The 19,233-nt window shown below is 38.4% G+C and overlaps 1 protein-coding gene across 4 annotated transcripts in view; it reads left to right on the top strand.

Annotated features, from left to right (window-relative positions):
• Positions 1–19,233, top strand: part of c11.1 (maestro heat like repeat family protein c11.1) — a 1,259,325-nt gene that overhangs the window by 577,883 nt on the left and 662,209 nt on the right. For all 4 annotated transcript variants that reach the window (XM_090383553.1, XM_090383554.1, XM_090383556.1 and 1 more), the window contains exon 21: positions 8,893–9,095. In XM_090383553.1, the coding sequence (XP_090239679.1) occupies positions 8,893–9,095 (203 nt within the window). The remainder of the gene's footprint in view (positions 1–8,892; positions 9,096–19,233) is intronic.

Genomic DNA, 19,233 nt, shown 5'->3' on the forward strand with positions numbered 1-19,233 from the left:
CTCTGGATCAGAAGAATTTAAATCTTTATTGTAACTACAGCTGAATTCCCAGCTAAATCTATTTCATTTGGGTTTGAAGGACACACTTAAAATATGATATAAAACTTAAAAAGAGAGTTCAGAGAACTGCAACCAGTCTGATTAGAGCACTAAAGCTTTTTCTGAGGAGCACCTTCAAAGATGAGGACTGCATAATCCGAAGACTAGACACCTTACGTCCTAATTGACATGCTTCAGGTCCTTAAAGAACTGGATCTTCTCAGAAAATACATATCCTCTCTCATGGTGTCATTCCTATATTTGTGCTATTCTAATACCAGGTAAAGATTCTCCTCTAGTTCAGAATTACAGACCAATATCATTGACAAGCTGTTTGGGCAAAATCTTTGAAAGGATGGTGCATAAGAGGCTCACCTGGGTTCTAGACTCCCAAAACCTTTCTGATTCAATATGTCATCTGTAAAAACAGATCTACCCTAGATTTACTAGTCAAAATTGAATCAAGCATACGTGTAACGGCTTTGTCATGAGAGAACATCTAGTGATGGTGAACGTAGATGTTCAGAAAGCATTTGATACCACTTGGCATCATGGTATTATTAAAGATAGTTGGGGCTGAGAGGCTACCTTCTTCAAATTATCCAGAACCTTTTAAGGTTATGCATCTTTCAAATCCGATATCTAAACGTGCTGTCAGCATCTCACATTCAAGAAGAGGATGTCCCGCATGGTTTGATACTGCTACCCTATTTGTGATTCAGGTCAACAACATTCTTCAAATTATCCAGAACCTTTTAAGGTTATGCATCTTTCAAATCTGATATCTAAACGTGCTGTCAGCATCTCACATGCAAGAAGAGGATGTCCCGCATGGTTTGATACTGCTACCCTATTTGTGATTCAGGTCAACAACATATTGGAAGATCTTCCAAAAACCATCCGGATATACATGTATGCAGATGACCTCACCATATCCTGTTTTTTCTATACTGATGCTGAGGCCCCCTTGTAATTTGAGCCCTAAGCTGTAGCTTATCTAGATTATCGAGGGCAAAACTGGCCCTCGGTACTATTACCAGGTGATTGTGGTAGTTATGTCCGGTTACAATTATTGATTGAAGAATTCTGACTATTCTACAAGTGTTCAGGTTTGCAGCTTTCTGAAGTCCCATGTAAGTCTTTTTTCTGTGAGGTCTGTTGCTGTTAGATTCTTATTTTTAGCAACATTTTTTGCTTATTTTACATGCCACATTTCTTTGACTTTGTGTTAGGTCTGTGTACTTCCTGATCTTTTCTTTGTAGGTTTTCTGGAAGTTGTTGGTTCTTTGCACCGCTATGTCAATCAGGTATAGCCATTTCCTTCTTGTAATAACGGTTATGCTTGGTCTATTCTGTGGGATCGTGACACTGCCAGGGCCGACAGTTTGGCATTGATTTAGTTTTCTCAAAACATGATAAATTCTAGGGCATCAGAAATAAATACAAGGTAAAATCAGTAAAATTTTGCAATTAGCTGATAAATATTTTACTAAAAACTAAGCACATGAAAATCTGCCATTTTGGATGCAATGCCCAAAACCACTCGAGGTACTAAGAGACTGATACCCCAGGGATATGCACTCCTGGGGTATCAGTTACTGTATATTTAACTATATATAGTAACTTAGGTTACTATATATTTAACTGACTCATGCTCTTATAGTCCACCAGTGATAATCAGCCTATAACACTAGCCAACAAAAAATGTTTTTTTGTAATATTTCCGCAATGAAAATATGTGATTATGGAGGAAATAAACATGCCTATTCCAAAAAAATCACCATAAAAAGTCTCTATCATATCTACATCAAAAGATATACCAATATAGGAATATATATGTATAATTCAAGTTTGTAATACAAGTGTAAAAAAATATTATACATTCTCTATAACTCATTTAACTTTGGAAAAAATATCAAAATCACAGCAAAATAGTTATATTCCAATAATATATAATCACCATACCTCAAATTGTCCTTAAAAATGTATTCTTCTAAGGGATTTCTCTTGTATTCCTACTTACTCTCCCTCACAAGGAACCAGCAGTAATCTCTGATCATTACAGGATTCCAGCAACCTTGGTACCACTTTTCCATCGTGGAAATATGAAACTGCTTCCCTTCATCACTCACATCTCCCAAATTTTTGGTGAAAAATTCAAGATGGGAATGAAGAAAATGAATTTTCAACGCCATTCGACAGCCCATGTTTTTGTAGGATTCAAGTAAATTAGGCAACAACATTTCATAGTTGTCTTCTTTCCTATTTGACGGTAGTACATGGTTTTCCATGTACTACCGTCTTAAAGGATCGACAAGCTGCCAGTTCAACCTCTCTAACTGGGTTTCAATCACATTGTCTTTCAGAAGTTTCCTAATTTGTAGTACTACAAAACTTTCTTCCTTAAGTTTGGCATATGTTAAATTAGGGAACACACTTCTTAAGTATGCAAATCTGCTACATTCTTTATCTAGTCCCTTCATGAAATTTTTCATCAATCCAAGTTTGATGTGCAGAGGTGGAAGAAAAAATTTGTTTGATTGCACTAAAGGAATATATTTTGCATTATATTGTCCTGGTATGAACTCATCCCGCTTGTCTCAATGTTGTGCAACATTATGTTCTTCTGTCGCATGGCTGTCCCACAAACACAAAAAACAACATTTTGTGAAACCCCTTCCTGCAAACCAATAACCTTAAGATCACTGCATATGTTCCAACTATAATCCTGGTATTTTACAGCATAAAGAACCTTAATTAATTAATCTTTTTTGTACATAAAGATACCATACAATATACCCATCAGAGCATGCTGCCGGGGATCTCACATGGATATAAATTTACAAAATAGTGATTATGAGTAACACAAATATAATGCTGCTAATAACAAAATAGCAATAATAAGTGAATAAAATTATTGTTAGATATGCTTTCATGACTTTCTTTAATTCCAGCTGAATAAAACACAGGAACAGATGGAAATTCTTTGCCATTATGAAGCAAATCTGTTTTAAAAATTAATTTTGAGGCATCTATGAATAAATGACATTCATCTGACTGATGCACAACACCTAGTTCTTTCAGAAGTCCTATAATGTCTTTCGCTAAACACATACTGTCCTCCATAGCAAAATATTTTGAAAACTTATATGCTTTTTCAAAACACTGAAATCTTTGTTTCTGCTGCAAGTATATTCCACTGCTGTAACCCAGAACATACTTGGAAAACTTGGCACAGCCTACAAAAATCCTCACAAAAAACACTAAGCTTTATCTTCAAATTGTAAATTGTTGCATTGGAATTTGAACCTAAGAACCATAGGTAGAAGTCTGATTATGACACACAAGAAAACCAAATCTGAATCAATTGCTAAAATTAAGAGAATTAGCTTATATCTGTTAAAATAAATCAGTATGTCATACATTGCTGACTAGATTATGCAAAATTGGCATATTTTATAGTAACTCTCGCTATATATATATATATATATATATATATATATATATATATATATATATACAAAGGGTACTAGGAAAGTTTTGCAATATGACGCAACATTGAATCACAGGAAGCTGCTTGTTGCTGCATGTTGAGACATGTTCATACGTGCATAGTAGCCGCCGCGCCAAGTCGATGGGCTCAGTTATTTATTAGTAGTTCAAAGTACTGCAAAAACCTTGGGAGGTGCAATATGGCCACAGAAGCCGATGCGCCAATAACTACCAAATCAAAAAAAAAAAAAAATTCATTAGTAGTGAGAGTGTAAAGTGCTTGCGATGGCATTGTGGTCACGAAATGAGATAAGGACAGTTTTGCGGTATAATTTCGTGCGTGGTTTAACCATAGACCAGTGCTTAGAAGATATGACTCTTGCACTAGATGATGATTGTCCATATCGTACAACGATATTCAGGTGGTATAGAGAATTCCAAAGGGGAAATTTCACTCTGGAGGATTCTGAGAGGCCGGGAAGGCCACGAATGTCAGTTATGGAGGAAAACGTTACTGCTGTGAGGAAAATGCTTGACGAAAACAGGCGAATGACCTACCAACAGATAGAGGATACTTTGGGCCTAAATGCACCAGCAATTCGTTCGATTCTGCAAGATCATTTGCACGTGAAGAAACTTTGTTCTCTCTGGGTGCTGCATCAACTGACTGAAGAGCAGATGACACGACGTGTGACTTGGTGCCGGGAGATGTTAAAAAAGTTTGATAAGGGACAATCTCGGTATGTGAACAACATCGTGACAGGTGACGAGACTTGGCTGTACTATTACGATCTGCCGACCAAGGCTCAAAACAAAGTTTGGGTCTTTGATGATGACGACACACCCGTAATTGTCAGAAAATCCCGATCTGTAAAGAAGAAAATGATAGCTGTATTTTTCAAATCGAGTGGAATTGGGGAACTTTTTTTTTTGGACATGCAGAAGACAGTCACAGCTAAGTGGTATACTGAACAATGCCTGCCTAAAGTCATTGGATCTATGAAGAACCTGCGGCCAAAGTCAAGAATGGACACCTGGTACCTCCATCACGATAATGCTGCAGCTCACCGCGCCAAAGCCTGCACCGAATATTTGACCACGACAGGACTGAAACTTCTCGAGCACCCTCCCTACAGTCCAGACCTTGCTCCCTGCGACTTTGCACTGTTCCCGCATGTGAAAATGAAGCTAAAAGGGAGGCGGTTTTCCAGTGATGAGGACCTTCTACGGGCTTGGGACAACGAGTGTGCTTTACTCCCTAGTGAAACTTGGCAGAACTGGTTTAAAGATTGGTTTCGGCGGATGGCGAGGTGTATTCAATGTAGAGGAAATTACTTTGAAGAAATTAAATAAACAAAGCCGTATTGCAAAACTTTCCTAGTACCCTTTGTATATATATATATATATATTTTATGAAAACCCCAAACACGAGAGATATTAGAACCTATAGTACTTAGTACCATGCTTGGGTTGGAGGTTGAGAAGACGAAAGAAGATATTTGTTAACATTAGACTTGAACTTTTGTAGACTGTAATTTTCAGGAAATACGTACGAATGAAGGTTGTTCCAGAAAATGGCAGTTGAATGAATAAACGAGGAAGATAAAAAGTTGGTTCTGTGAGTTTGAAGTTGGACAGTAAATGTATGTTAGTTGGTGGCGGCACATGTTCGGACTGTTTTGAAGAGAGAGCGAAAATTAGAAGCCAATTCAGAAGAATAGTGCCCATGGAATTATCTGTAGAAAAGGCACGCAGCAGAAACAGTACATCTATGAGACAGTTTGAGGAGAGACTCTGTTAGAGAGGAGTCATTAATTAACAAAATTGCCCTCTTCTGAGTGGAATCTAGAAGCCTGAGAGAGGTTTTGGGGACACCGCCACAGATGTGGGAACAATATTCCATGGTAGGATGGATTTGCGATTTGTACACACCTCGACTACTGCTTACATTGTTTCACACATGGATGGTCACCAACAGTGAGCATGTGCATGGAGATTATACCCAGGGTTACTAAAGCAATGTTTGTAATGTGCTTGTGCCTAGAGAGATAAGAAGTCAGGGTAATCCCCCAATGTCTATAAATTGGAGTGTCACCAAAGATAAGCATAGGAGCAGAAGAATCCTTTTCGCAAGATATAAGACAAGACTGAGTTTTAGAAGGATTTAAATCAACTGAGTTGTCTTTGTCCAACTGGAGAATTACCTGGAGATTGTCATTTAAGGAATTGGTAGCGGATATTTGAGAAGTTGAGGCTGATTGAGCAGGGCAGGGTTTCTCAAAATGGAAAGTGGAATGCAATGTGCTGTCATCAGCAAAACTATGGATAGGATTTCCAGTCTATGGAAGAAGGTCATTAATATACAAGAGGAATAGAGTGGGGGGAAAGAACTGAACCTTGGGGGACACCGGAATTAGTGGAGAAGTTAGAAGACAGAGAGCCATCTACCATCATCCTCTGTCAGTGATCAGAGAGAAAACTGGATAACCAATTACTAAAAACAGTGGGCAAACCATAAGATGGAAGCTTGTTTAGAAGACCTTTAAGCCAAACACGATCGAAAGCCTTTGAGATGTCAAGAGCAACTACTTGTGTTTCACCGAACCTTTCCATTGAATTAGTCCATAAATGGGTAACATAAGCCAGAATATCACCAGTGGATTGTCACTGACGGAATCCATACTGGTGATCGTTGATCAGACGGAAGGTTTCTAGGTAGTTTAAGAGTTGGCGGTTAATTGATTTCTCCATTACTTTAGAAAGAGTAGAAGTAATTGCAACGGGACGATAATTGGATGGGAGGGATTTGTCACCCTTTTATGAACTGGCTGAATATGAGCAAATTTCCAAGCAGAAGGAAAAACACCTTTGGAATAAGCAAGTTAAAAAAGGCGGCAAAGAATAGGAGTAAGTTCAGGAGCACAGCTTTGTGAACAAGTGGAGAAATACCATCGGGACCTGGAGCTTTCTTAGCATCAAGATTCGTCAAAATCCTTCTGACATACTTTTCACGGGAGGCATTGAATGGAGAGTGTTGGGAATGGTGGGGAATGGTTACGAAGATCATTAATACAGGAGTTGGAAGAAAAATGGGATGCTAGCAGGTGAGCTTTCTCCTTGGTTGAAGTGACAACAGAACCAACTGGTTCTGACAGAGGTGGGAGCAGAGATGGGCAAAATTCACAGCCAATAGCTTTGGCAAGAGACCAGAATGTTCAGCTACCATTAGGGCAAGAAGCAAGTTTTCTACTCTTAGCCTGTTCAAAATCTAGTTTGGACTGATTAATAACTGCTTTACAATTGTTGCGAGCTTTGGTGTAGGCAGAAAATGAAACTGTAGATTTGGAAACAAGCCAGTTACAATATGCATCGTTCTTCTCTTGAATGGCCTTATCACATTTATTGGAAAACCAAGGTTTAGATAAAGGACGAGATTTTAAAGTGGAGTGTGGAATAAAGGATTCCATTCCTACAAGAATAATTACACTGACACGATCTGAGCAAACGTTGACATCAGAAGTTTTGAAACAGTAATCCCACAAAGGAAAAGAAGAAAAGTAATCTCGGAGGTCATCCCATTTTGCATTGTTGTAATGCCACACAATACGAGGTTGGGAATAGCCATGAGATAAAGGCTCCATTCGAGAAGAGACAATCACCAAGTTGTGATCTGAGGTGCTGAAAGGACCACTCACTTCAACCGTGTACTTAGAAGGGTTGTTTGTGAGAAAAAGATCAAGCGTGTTGGCTGCATGATTAGGATTGTCCAGTATTCTTGTAGGTAAATGAACAACCTGTCATTTGTAATTGCAAAAGTGTCACCATCTCGACCAGCTGGGTCAGTGTGACTAGAAAACGGAAGCCAGCTGGAGTTGTGAACATTAAAATCACCAAGGAAAATTACCTCACTGTTTGGAAAGTTGGACTGGAGAAAGCCATGTTGCAAAGAGAGGAAGTCAAAGAGCTCCAGTGATTACTGGAGTTGGGAGAATGGTAGAGACAACAGATGAATTTGACACAATGAGGTAGAGAGATTTTAAGCCAGAGAAGATTGAAAAGAGGAGATTCCAAATTACCAAGTCTCTGAGAGGGAATATGGAATATCGGAACGGACATATGCACAAGTGCCACCTTTGAGACGAAAGGAATCATACAGCGAATAATTTGGGAAACTGAGATGAGCAGTGGTTGAATCAACTGATAACTGAGATTCTGTCAGAAAACGTACATGGGGTTTGGCAGACCGCAAGTGGAAATGGATGTCGTTGAGATTAGAATTGAGACCACTTATATTTGTGAAATGAATTAGGAAGTGCTTGGGAGGTTTAGATCTTTTTGCAGATAAGCTTGCTCTATTAGTTTGACAATTCATGGTGTATTCAATAGTAAGAAAAAGCGGGTGGGACATGCTGTATGAAGTAATGAAATTTTTGGATATGGCGTACACATGGTAAGAATATACCCAGATCCTTGTCATATTGTTGTCTCGACAGTGCCCCCCGCATATACACTACTCAGGCTCCCTCCAGTCACTGTCTGGCAGAGTAGAGGTAGCAAAATTATACACTAGCTGATCTGGAAGCCTCAAGAGTTACCAATAGGTTCAGTCCAGTGTATTGACTAGTGGCTGGCATGCGAATACCGTTTTAGAGCTGTACTCTCGAAATGTAAGGAAGATTGGATCTCACCATGATGTCATAACTTCAAAAGTCGTCAGTCATACTGCATGATGGAAGAGATGGTGGAAGGGTTGACCTGAACCTAGCTCTGGAGACTAAACATGGATTCCACCAATTCAAGCCTCCAATAAGCAAAGTGGTGTTATTTCACCGGTTGATGAGAGTCATCTACCACCTAGTTGCATGGTAACACAGAGAAGTGGCATTCCTTCATGTGGTGTGGGTGCCACACCTTGACCTCTGCTTACGTTGGTTCACACGTGGGTGGTCACCCACAGTGTGCTTAGGCATGGGGGTTATACCCAGGATTACTAACAGTCCCACCATCGTGAAGGTGCAAGCAGAGGATTTGGCTATCACAGACTGTTTGGACTTTGCTGAAATTTGGTCCACTTGACTTGAGTGTTACCCAAATATCAGTTCCATCAGTGTTTTAGACTCGCAAATAGCAAGTACAGCTTGTCTGGCATATCGTAGAGATGTCTGTGACAACCTTGAGGACCATATTTAATTACTGTGACATGATGTGAAACTATCATGGTGATTTTCGAAATCTGCATATATATATATTGGTTAAAAACAGCATTTATTTACTTGGAGGTAAAAATCACTTTTGCTAGTGTAATTAAAATCCTTCAATGAAATTTTAATACAGTAATTATATTTTTCTCTATTCCTTTAGGACCCTTGTGTGAAAGAAAGTATGCTTCATACAGTTAAGATGATTGCAGAAGCTCTTCACCCAAACCATCTTAAAGAAACTTTCAATTTCCATTCAAGGAATGAGCTTTTAAATCAAATGAAAAGCATATTGAAGACAGAAAGTTTATTATCTCTTACATCACCAGTCCGTTCTTTAGCAATGTCTGCCGCTGCCAGCTTAATGTATCCTTTTTTATGATTTTTGCCTTCAAAGTGTAATGCATTTCTCTAAGTTATCACAATGATAATTAGTCCTGTTGAAGCTGACTTCAACTGACAATTTAAATAATTGTTAATTAACCATTAAAACACACACACACATGCTTACTGAAGTGGAATTGGTATAGTAATTTAATATTTAATATATGGATTATTGGCTAGTGCACTAACCCATAATCCATTAAAATAGCAATTTTTAAACATTATTTTACTTACATGTAGTCTTTGGCTTTACCTTTATTTTTTTCAGATATATTCACTAATTCATATACATGTATTTTCTCTGATATTGTACTGTATATGTATATACAGTTAGGCATCTCAGTTTCTAAGGATTTATCTTCGACGAAATCTGGCTTTCTTAATGGGGAACAGATTAAGATGCATATATCAAATGCAAAGGGAAAACTAGGATGACTAAGGCACCTATTCTGGACATAGCTTGAGAAGGGATGCATGTAGCGACTAAAAATTTCATGTGAATTGGCACAGGAATATAATTCTAAGGACTTGCCCAGGTGCAAATATGCTTAGTGATGTATATTCGTACTTTAAATTACAATGCATATTCTGTCTTGATTATCAGATAATTTTCTGTGCTTGAATTTTGTAGATAATTTAATACCTACTGTATGTAAATTACAAAAAATACATGTAACTGTTTCTAGGTAGTTGTTATTTCAGGTGTTTTGCAGTGGTGTATTTCTCCGTGTAACTTCTTCAAGGCTTCTGGAAAGGGTACTCTTTCATTACAACACAGAGAAAAAAAAGGAAAAGAAACTGAAAAAAATTCCATCCACACATTTTTCTTTACAACTCTTTCTTTACAATGTGCATTCAGCAAATTCAGTTCTTAAAAAAAGCATTGTTATTAGCTGAGTTGGGATAGCAAATGTGTAGCAAACATCCATGATACCCATCCATGATGATCATGCTTGAAAATGAAACATAATGTAGGTTTCAATTTCAAGCATGATCCTATTACAACTGTCCAATCACCTCAAGAAAGAAAGAAATGCACAATAGAATTGCAGAGAGAAGAAGTAAGTGAACAAAAAGTAATTGACAGCCTTCAGCTGGAATCCCAAAAATAACAGCAGCAAAAAGGGCTACAGTAGATATCCAACTCTCCTAATTTGATCTGGTCTTTCATTATTTCAGAACTGACCCCTGATTGCTCTGAAGTTGAAATCAAATATCTCAATTTAGGGATTATCAGTAAATAATGTGTGCTTATATTAATTAATAAATTTATTTCTTCTTGTTATTTTTTTTATCAAAAATTTGCTTCTTATAATCGGATATTAGAAGAGTATTTGAGCCAGTTGAATAATTCCATTTAATACAATAGCATGATTTTTATTGGGGAAGTTTTAGCACATCAGATTAAAAACAAGGGCACTTGTTGACTTATTGATTCAATGTTTCTGAGATATAAACAAAAAATAAAGTTAATTTGCCGTGAAATGGTTTCTGTGTGGTGGAAAAAAATTGAGGCATTTAAATTAAAAACATAAAACATTGTTTTTATTAAGCTTCTGATAGCTGTCCTTGATTAACATAATCGCCATTATAGATCAGAAAACTATTCCTATCTCTCCACTCATTCACCAATTTTCTGAATACTTTATAAAAAGCTGTTGTTTACCAGATAAATTTAATATAGTCTGAGTGACATTTATTAGCTTAGTATCTTATGGAGAATGCAGGTCTTTTATCTCACCACCGAGCTTACAAAATAGAAAATATTGTTTGAATCTTAACTTGTACATTTTTCTACACAATCGGGGCTATATGCAAGCACTGTCACAATACAGTAGCCATCGTAAGTTAAATTTATTTGCTATACTGGGAACATATTAAATAAATGTAATAAATTTGAAGTATTGGTTAAGGCATCAAATGCAGACATTATAGAGATATCAGAAACACAGTATACATGTAGAATTCGAACATAGTAAGTAGAATGCGTGAAGAAAAGATATTAGTAATAGCATATGATGTAAAAAAGCAAGCTTATACAGCATCAGCCAAAAAAAAACCCTTCCCATTTCACCCATCCATTCCCTCCAAATATTTGTCTTGTTCTGTCTTGAATTTATTTAAGCTGTAAACTTCTACAATGACAGATGGAAGTTTTTTCCACCAATCAACAACCTGCTGGCTAAAGGCAAATTTCCGCACATCTATTCTACAACTCTCTTTCCTCAATATGAATTTTTGTCTCCTCAGGTGATTAATCTGAGGATTACGAGGAAGAATCCATCAGCATTGAGCTTGCTCAAACCATTCAAGGCCTTCTACACCTCAATCAGATCACCTCGCACAGGCCTAGTGTCCAGACATTGCAATTTGCAGAACTTAAGTTGTTCTTGGTAAGAGAAACCCTTTGTTCCTCTTATCAATCTCATTGCCCTTCTCTGTACTTGTTCCAGTAGCTCTACATCCTTCCTAAAATGAAGTCTCCAGACCTATATGCAGTACTCAAGATATGGCCTGACCATTGCTTTATACAGTGGGATAATCACCTCCTTATCCCTGCTAGCAAAATTCCTGTATATAATTGACAAGACCATATGAGTTGCTCTGACAGCCTGTCTGCATTGCTTAGAAAATTTCATATCTGACTGCACAATTACCCCCTAGGTCCTTTTCATTCTCTACCACCCTGAGTGTAGTACCACACAGTTGATACATTACTCTGGAGTTAATTTACTGCAACCCATATGTAGTACTTTACATTTGTCAATGCTAAACTTCAGTTGCCACTTCTTAGCCCATCTTCTCAACTTTTCTAGATTTTGTTGCAATCAGGAGTGGCTTGTTGGTAGTCACTGCAGAACTGCAGCACCCCCAGCTTTTTAAATCTAAATATACAATCAATAGAGTTATATGAAATTTTGTGAAGAACAGTGCACCGCAATGAATATTTCTATTAGCAGGTCCCACATATAGTATATTCATCATCTATTTCTCATTATTATTTCAATAATAAATGAATAAAAACACTCAATCCAGTTAAACTTTGAAGTTTAACCGTTGGTGGAACTGTGCATAGGTGGAACATTTTGGCCCCAGTGGTTGAGTCAATGCTTAGTTGGCAGGTTGCCAATACGCATTTTTTAGATGTAATAAAACGAGTCAAAGGAACCATGGGGCAAGCAGTGCTGATTTTGAACAGTGCACTAAACTTCAATGAAAAAGATATTAATCTATTTTCACCAAATAAAAATCAAAGAATGGATTTTATTTTTAAATAAAATTTTCAGATTACCCAAGTCTATTAATGGTAAGTGTCCAGTTAATGTTTTGTAGTATTTTTAGCATGCTTATTATTATTATTATTACCATCACCATCTATGTCTACATGTCTTCTATGTCTACCAAGGCAATTTAATGTAACTTTAAGAAACAGTACACCCATACATCAGAGTCATGGGCCTCCATCTATGTCTACATGTCTTATAACCAAGGCAATGTAATGTAACTTTAAGAAACAGTACCCCCATACATCAGAGTCGCGGGCCTCGACTAGTTGCAATATTTTACCGTTATTAACAACCATGCCATCCTTCATATCCTCAGCAAACTTGAACATTAAGCCTGATATACTGTCATCAATATCATTAATAAATACAGAAAACAACAGTGGACCGAACCCCAAGGGACTCCACCAATAACGTTAGTTCATGAAAAGCAGTGTCCATTGATTACCACTCTCTGTCTTCTCCCAGTCAACCATTCCTTTATCCAGAGGCGGACTGGGCATAAAACTTACCAGGGAAATCCTGGTTGGCTGGATTTGAGTATTGCACTCTGACCTCAGATAAATTCTACACTGGTGTTCAAAGAAAGTGCATCACCCCTTAAAATTGCAATTGTCGTCCGAATAACGTAAGTATATGGCAATATTTCTTACGTATTGCATCAGATAAGATTGACACGTGTGGGTGATGATGTAATATTGCATCATCACTTATATAATCTTATATAAGTACGCTCTACTAGAGTTGCAGTCATTCCTTGCTTGTGTCAGAATGGCAAGTTACGTGCAGTTGATGCCACAAAGAAAGAGTGCTATTGTTGCTTTACGTGAGCAAGGATGTTCTTCCCGTCATATTGCTTATAGAGTGTCTTGTAATCAGCCGACAGTGAGTAGATTTCTTTCCAAACACAAAAATACTGGTTCAGCTGATAGGAAAAAAAAAAGGAACCGGATGCAACAGAGTCTCTACGCCAAAACAGGACCACGTTTTGAAGTGCTTATACCATAAAAACCATAAAGCTTCTTCGTCTGAGCTGAAAAGAGAATGGGAAGAACATACAGGAGTGGTAGCAAGTGCAGTAATAGTCAGAAGACACATCTTCATATATGGACTTGTAGCCTGTCATCCTAAGAAGAAGCCCCTTCTCACACAAAAAATGAAAAATGCCCGATTAATTTGGTGTAAGCAGCACATCAAATGGACCCCCCGAGCAGTGGAAGTCAGTTATTTTTTCGGATGAGAAAAAATTCAACCAGCATGTCTCTGATGGGAGACAAACAATTTGCCGTAGACTTGGTGAAGAATACCATCCAGACTCTATGGTGTCTACAGTTAAATTCCCTACCAGCTAAATGATATGGGGGTGCATTTTGTATCTTGGAGTAGTCACCTGCAGTTTAAAAAAGGTTCCGCAAATGCCAATGGGAATACCTGGCTATATTGGAAGGCAAATTGATAGGAACCATTAAAGACCTTTAAACTTACCAAGTAATTGCATCTTTCAGGATGGCTCTGCTCCTTGTCATCGGGCAAAAAGTGTAAGTAGGCACTTCTGTAGTTACTTTTGCTTCATTTCTGCATTAGAGGTTTTACAGTAATGTGAATTAAGGAACTAAATTGAGGGGCCCATCAAGCTCTCAGCTGCCCACATCAACGCCAGAGCTTGCACTTCGTCTTCGTGAAACACAGCGGCAACCCCAAGGCAGAATGCGCTGGTCCCAAAGGAACTAGTAGTTGTTGGTGACTCCATTGTCAAGGAAATGGGGAACATGCTTTGTAAAATGGATAGGTGGAACAGGACCAGGGTATGTCTGCCAGGGGCAAAGGTTGATGATGTTGTAGAGCAGATATCATCTTTTAAGGTCACAAAAGGTGATATAGTTGTACACGTTGGCACTAACGATATCAAGAGTAGGAGACCGGCAGAATTGCTTAACAAGTACAGGTCACTGTTGAAAAAAAGCCGTGAAATAGGGTTGAATTTAAAAGTGTCTGCAATTCTGCCCAGACACGATAGGAGGGAGCATATGATGAGAGCCTTGTCGATCAATTCGGCCCTGGAAAGATTGTGCAAGGCTCAAGGGGTAGAATTTTTTTCAGCCTGGACTGTACTTGTTAACAGGAGAGATTGCTTCTACAGGGATGGGATACACTTGAATAGAAAGGGTGCAAGAATATTTGCTGATGCTATCGAGGCAGTGTTAGGTGGGTTAGAAAACTGCTAGCTTGGGGGGATACAAAGACGAATAGATTAACAGTAGCGACTGGCAGAGGTGAAAGAGATTCTTGCACTGCTTCTATTGGAATGAGCAGAAGCCTGAAAAACAAGATTCAGGATATTTCAGAGACTGCTGGGAGTCATTGCGGTACAAGTAAACACATGGGTTGTGTTAGGGTAGCTAAGAATAGAAATAGGTGCATGTATACTTGCGTGTACACCAATGCTAGGAGTTTAGTAAATAAATTTGATGAATTTGAGGTATTGCTCAAAACATCAAAGGCAGATATTGTTGGGATATCAGAGACTTGGTGTCACACAGATATAAGGAATGCAGAACTGGAATTTGGGGAGTACAACGTCTACAGAAAGGATAGACTGGATAAGAAGGGAGGGGGAGTTATGCTATTAGTTAAGAAATACATAAAATCCAAGGAAGTGAAGCCAGTGGACATCGCTGGACAGTGCAGTGTCGAGTCAGTTTGGTGTGACATAAGCATTTGGAGATCAAAATTGAGAGTAGGAGTGTGCTATAGGCCTAATGACTTTGATGAGTATAATAAGAAACTGTACAGGGAAATAGAGTGGGCCAGTAAATCAGAGAGTCTTATAATGGGAGATTTTAATTTCCCAGATATTGATTGGAATTTGGGGGCTGGTCACTCACACACTAGCAAGGCTTTTGTGGATTTATTGGATGATTGTTTTCTACATCAGCATGTTCGGGAGGCAACTAGAGGGAGTAATACTCTTGATCTGATTATTAGTAGCGATTCTCCATGCATTAAGAATCTGCAGATAAAGTAACCACTAGGTGGCAGTGATCACAGTGTGCTGAATCTTACTCAAAGAGGTAACTACCATCAGGGGTAATGAGAACGGTTTTTGCTTTCGTAAAGGTGACTACGGTGGCCTGAGACAGTATTTAAATTCTATACAGTGGGACCAACTGATGATGTTACCAACAGCAAATGCAAAATGGGAAGCATTCAAAGAACTTATCTTGGAAGCTACTGGGCTTTACGTACCAACTAAGAAATATTGTTCAAGGTTTAGTCCTAAATGGATGTCAGATTAACTAATGAGACATATGGCAGAGAAGAAAAATGCATGGGATACATACAAATTAACACATGACACAGAAGCCTATGAGAGATACAAGTTGATCTGTAACCAAGTTACAAAGGAGGTTAGGCAGGCGAAGGCAGATTACGAGAAATCATTGGCAAGGGATGCAAAGAAAAACAGCAAAGAGTTCTTTACTTATGTAAACTCTAGAAGGAAGGGGATGAATCAGATTGGTCCACTTGATATCGATGGGTCAACTGTTGATGATCCTGCTCAGGTAGCTGAGCTAACTAAAAGTTAAAAGTAGCTGCAGGCAGAGATGAAGGTGATTATTGCACTACTTCTATTAGAATAAGCAGCGGAATGGAGGGAGGGGTGTTGGGGGTTTCAGGGACTGATGGCAGTCATCGTGAAACAGATGGGTATATGGGATGTGTTAGGGTAACTAATAATAAGAATAGGTACATGTATACCAATGCTAGAAGTATAGTAAATAAATTTGATGAATTTGAAGTGTTGGTCAAGACATCAAAGGCAGATATTGTTGGAATAGCAGAGACATGGTGTCACACAGATATGAGGAATGCAGAACTGGAATTTGGGGAGTATAATGTGTATAAAAAATACAGACAGGATAGGAAGGGAGGGGGTATTATGCTGTGAATTAAGAAAAACATAAAATCAAAAGAAGTGCATCCAGTTGTTATAGATAAACAGTGCACTGTTGAGTTAGTTTGGTGTGACAAAAGCACTGCGAAAGCAAAAATAAAAGTAGGAGTGTGTTATTGACCTAATGACTCGAATGAGTACAGTGAACAATTGTACAGAATAATAGAGTGGGCTTGTAAATCAGAATGTCTTATAATTTAATGTTTTAACTTCCCAGATATAGACTGGAACTTATGGGCTGGTCACTCGCACACTAGTAAGACTTTTGTGGATTTATTGGATGATGGTTTTCTGCAGCAGCATGTCCAAGAGGCAACGAGAGAGGGTAATACTCTTGATCTGGTTATCAACAGTGATCATTCCTGTATTAAGAATTTGCAGATAAAGGAACCATTAGGTGGCCGTGATCACAATGTACTGACGTGGGATTTACTTAAAGAATAATTACCATCAGGGGTAAAGAAAAGCGTTTTTCCTTCTGTAAAGGTGACTACAGTGGTCTCAGACAGTTTTTAAATTCTGTACAGTGGGACCAACTGATGATGTTACTACCAACAGCAAATTCTAAATGCGAAGCATTCAAGGAATTAATAGTGAAAGCTACTAAACATTTCATACCTATTAAGAAATATTGTTCAAGGTTTAGGCCTAAATATTTGTCAAGTGAACTAATGAGACTCGTGGCAGAGAAGAAAAATGCAAGGGATGTGTATAAATTATCAGGCGACACAAAAGCCTATGATATATATAACCTAGTCTTTAATCAAGCACCAAATACGGAGGATGCGGAAAGGTCAGGAAATGACCACTGCATATACCCGGAGCAATATGGCCTTAGTTGCTAATGCTCCTAAAAACCCAATAATAACTGTAATCAAGTCACAAAAGAGGTTCGGCAGGCGAAGACAGATTACGAGTAATCTGTGGCAGAGGATGCTATGAAAACCAGCAAGCATTTCTTTACTTATATAAACTCTAAAAGGGAAGGGCATGAATCTGATTGGTCTACTTGATATCGATGGTTCAAATATTGATGATCCTGCTCAGATAGCAAACAAACTGAATGAGTATTTTACATCTACATTCACACATGAGGAGTTAAGGTTTGAAAATGCCACAAGGTTATCAAATTGTAGCAGGGTGCTTAATGATTTTGTAGTAACTGAGAACAAAGTGGAGGAGAAATTGTTGAAGTTAAACATAAGAAAGGCACCTGGGGTGGATGGAATCTATCTGTTATATTAAAGGAGGCAGCAAAGGAAGTAAGCAAACCCTTAGCCATAATTATGAGAGCATCCTTGGACTTAGGGGAGATCCCCACGGACCGGAGATGTGCAAATGTGTCCCCAATTCACAAAGGGGGGGATCTAAGGGTGACACGAGTGATTAGAGACCAATTATTTAACTTCTGTTCTGGGTAAAATAATGGAATCACTGGTTAAAGATGCATTGCAAGATCATCTATGCAAGACTGTGGCAATAATTCAGACACAGCATGGGTTTGTTAAGGGAAAGTGTTGTTTGACAAATTTAATTGATTATGATATGGTTAGAAAGGAACTGGATGCAAAAAATAGTTTTGATATCATATATTTGGATTTCAGGAAAGCTTTTGACAATGTTGCGCATGGAAGACTACTGTACAAGTTGGAGCAGAATGGTATTAAGGATAAGTTGCTACAATCGATTAAAGGATAGTTGAGTGGGAGAAGACAGAGGTTGGCAATCAATGGGTGCTGCTCTTCATGGACTAATGTTATTAGTGGAGTCCCACAGGGTTCGGTGTTGGGTCCACTGTTGTATTGTGTATTTATCAATGATATTGAGGAAGGTATATCAGGCTTAGTATCGAAGTTTGCAGATGATACAAAGGTTGCCAGGGTTGTTAATGACAGTAATGGCAGTGTGTTACTGCAACAGGATCTAGAAAATTTGGGCACATGGTCTGAGAAGTGGCAACTGAAGTTTAACATTGAAAAATGCAAAGTACTGCATATGGGTAGAAGTAACCCCAGAAAAACATACCAACTGTGTAGTATTACACTTAAGAAAATGAAAGTCCTGGGAGTAATTGTGCAGTCAGATGTGAAGTTTTCTAAGCAATGCAGACAGGCTGCCATGCCATGGCAGGTCATGGGGTGTTGTCAATGATATACATGAACTATGCTAGCAGGGGAAAGGAGATGACTGTCCTTCAGTATAAGGCAATGGTCAGGCCACGCCTTGAGTACTGCATGCAGGTTTGGAGACCTCATTTTAGGAAGGATGTATATTTGCTTGAGTGTGTACAGAGAAGGGCAACAAGATTGGTGAGGGGAATGAAGGGATTCTCTTACCAGGAGAGGCTTAAGTCTGCAAATTGCAGCAGCTGGAGACTAGGCACCTGCAAGGTGATCTGATTGAGGTGTATAAAGCCTTGAATGAGTTGAGTACGCTGAATTCTGAAGGGATTCTTCCACTTGTTCAGATTACGAACCTAAGGGGGCATAAATTAAAATTGAGGAAGGACAGATGTAGAATAGATATGCGGAAATTTGCCTTTAGTCAACGGGTGGTTAATTGCTGGAACAAACTTCCATCTGTCTTTTTGAAAAGTTGATAGGTTAAATAAATTTAAGGAGGAACTGGACAAATATTTAGAGGGAATTGTTTTTTAATATTTTTTTATTTTTTTTTTGGCTGATGCTGTATAAGCTCATAAACTGGCTTTCTTGCATCACATGCCACTACTACTACTATTAGAGTTTGCTTGATAAAAGCTGCACCACCACATTGCCATTGTGGCTAGTGGCTACCATACATGTTGAGACCAGGTAGTGTGACTGAGGCTGCTGTGGTGTAGTTATGACAAGCGCAACTTCTCAGTACAGTATGTGGGAGA

The sequence above is a fragment of the Mastigoproctus giganteus genome, chromosome 10 (assembly GCF_048544385.1).
Source record: "Mastigoproctus giganteus isolate SK-2022 chromosome 10, ASM4854438v1, whole genome shotgun sequence".
NCBI classification, from domain to species: domain Eukaryota; kingdom Metazoa; phylum Arthropoda; class Arachnida; order Uropygi; family Thelyphonidae; genus Mastigoproctus; species Mastigoproctus giganteus.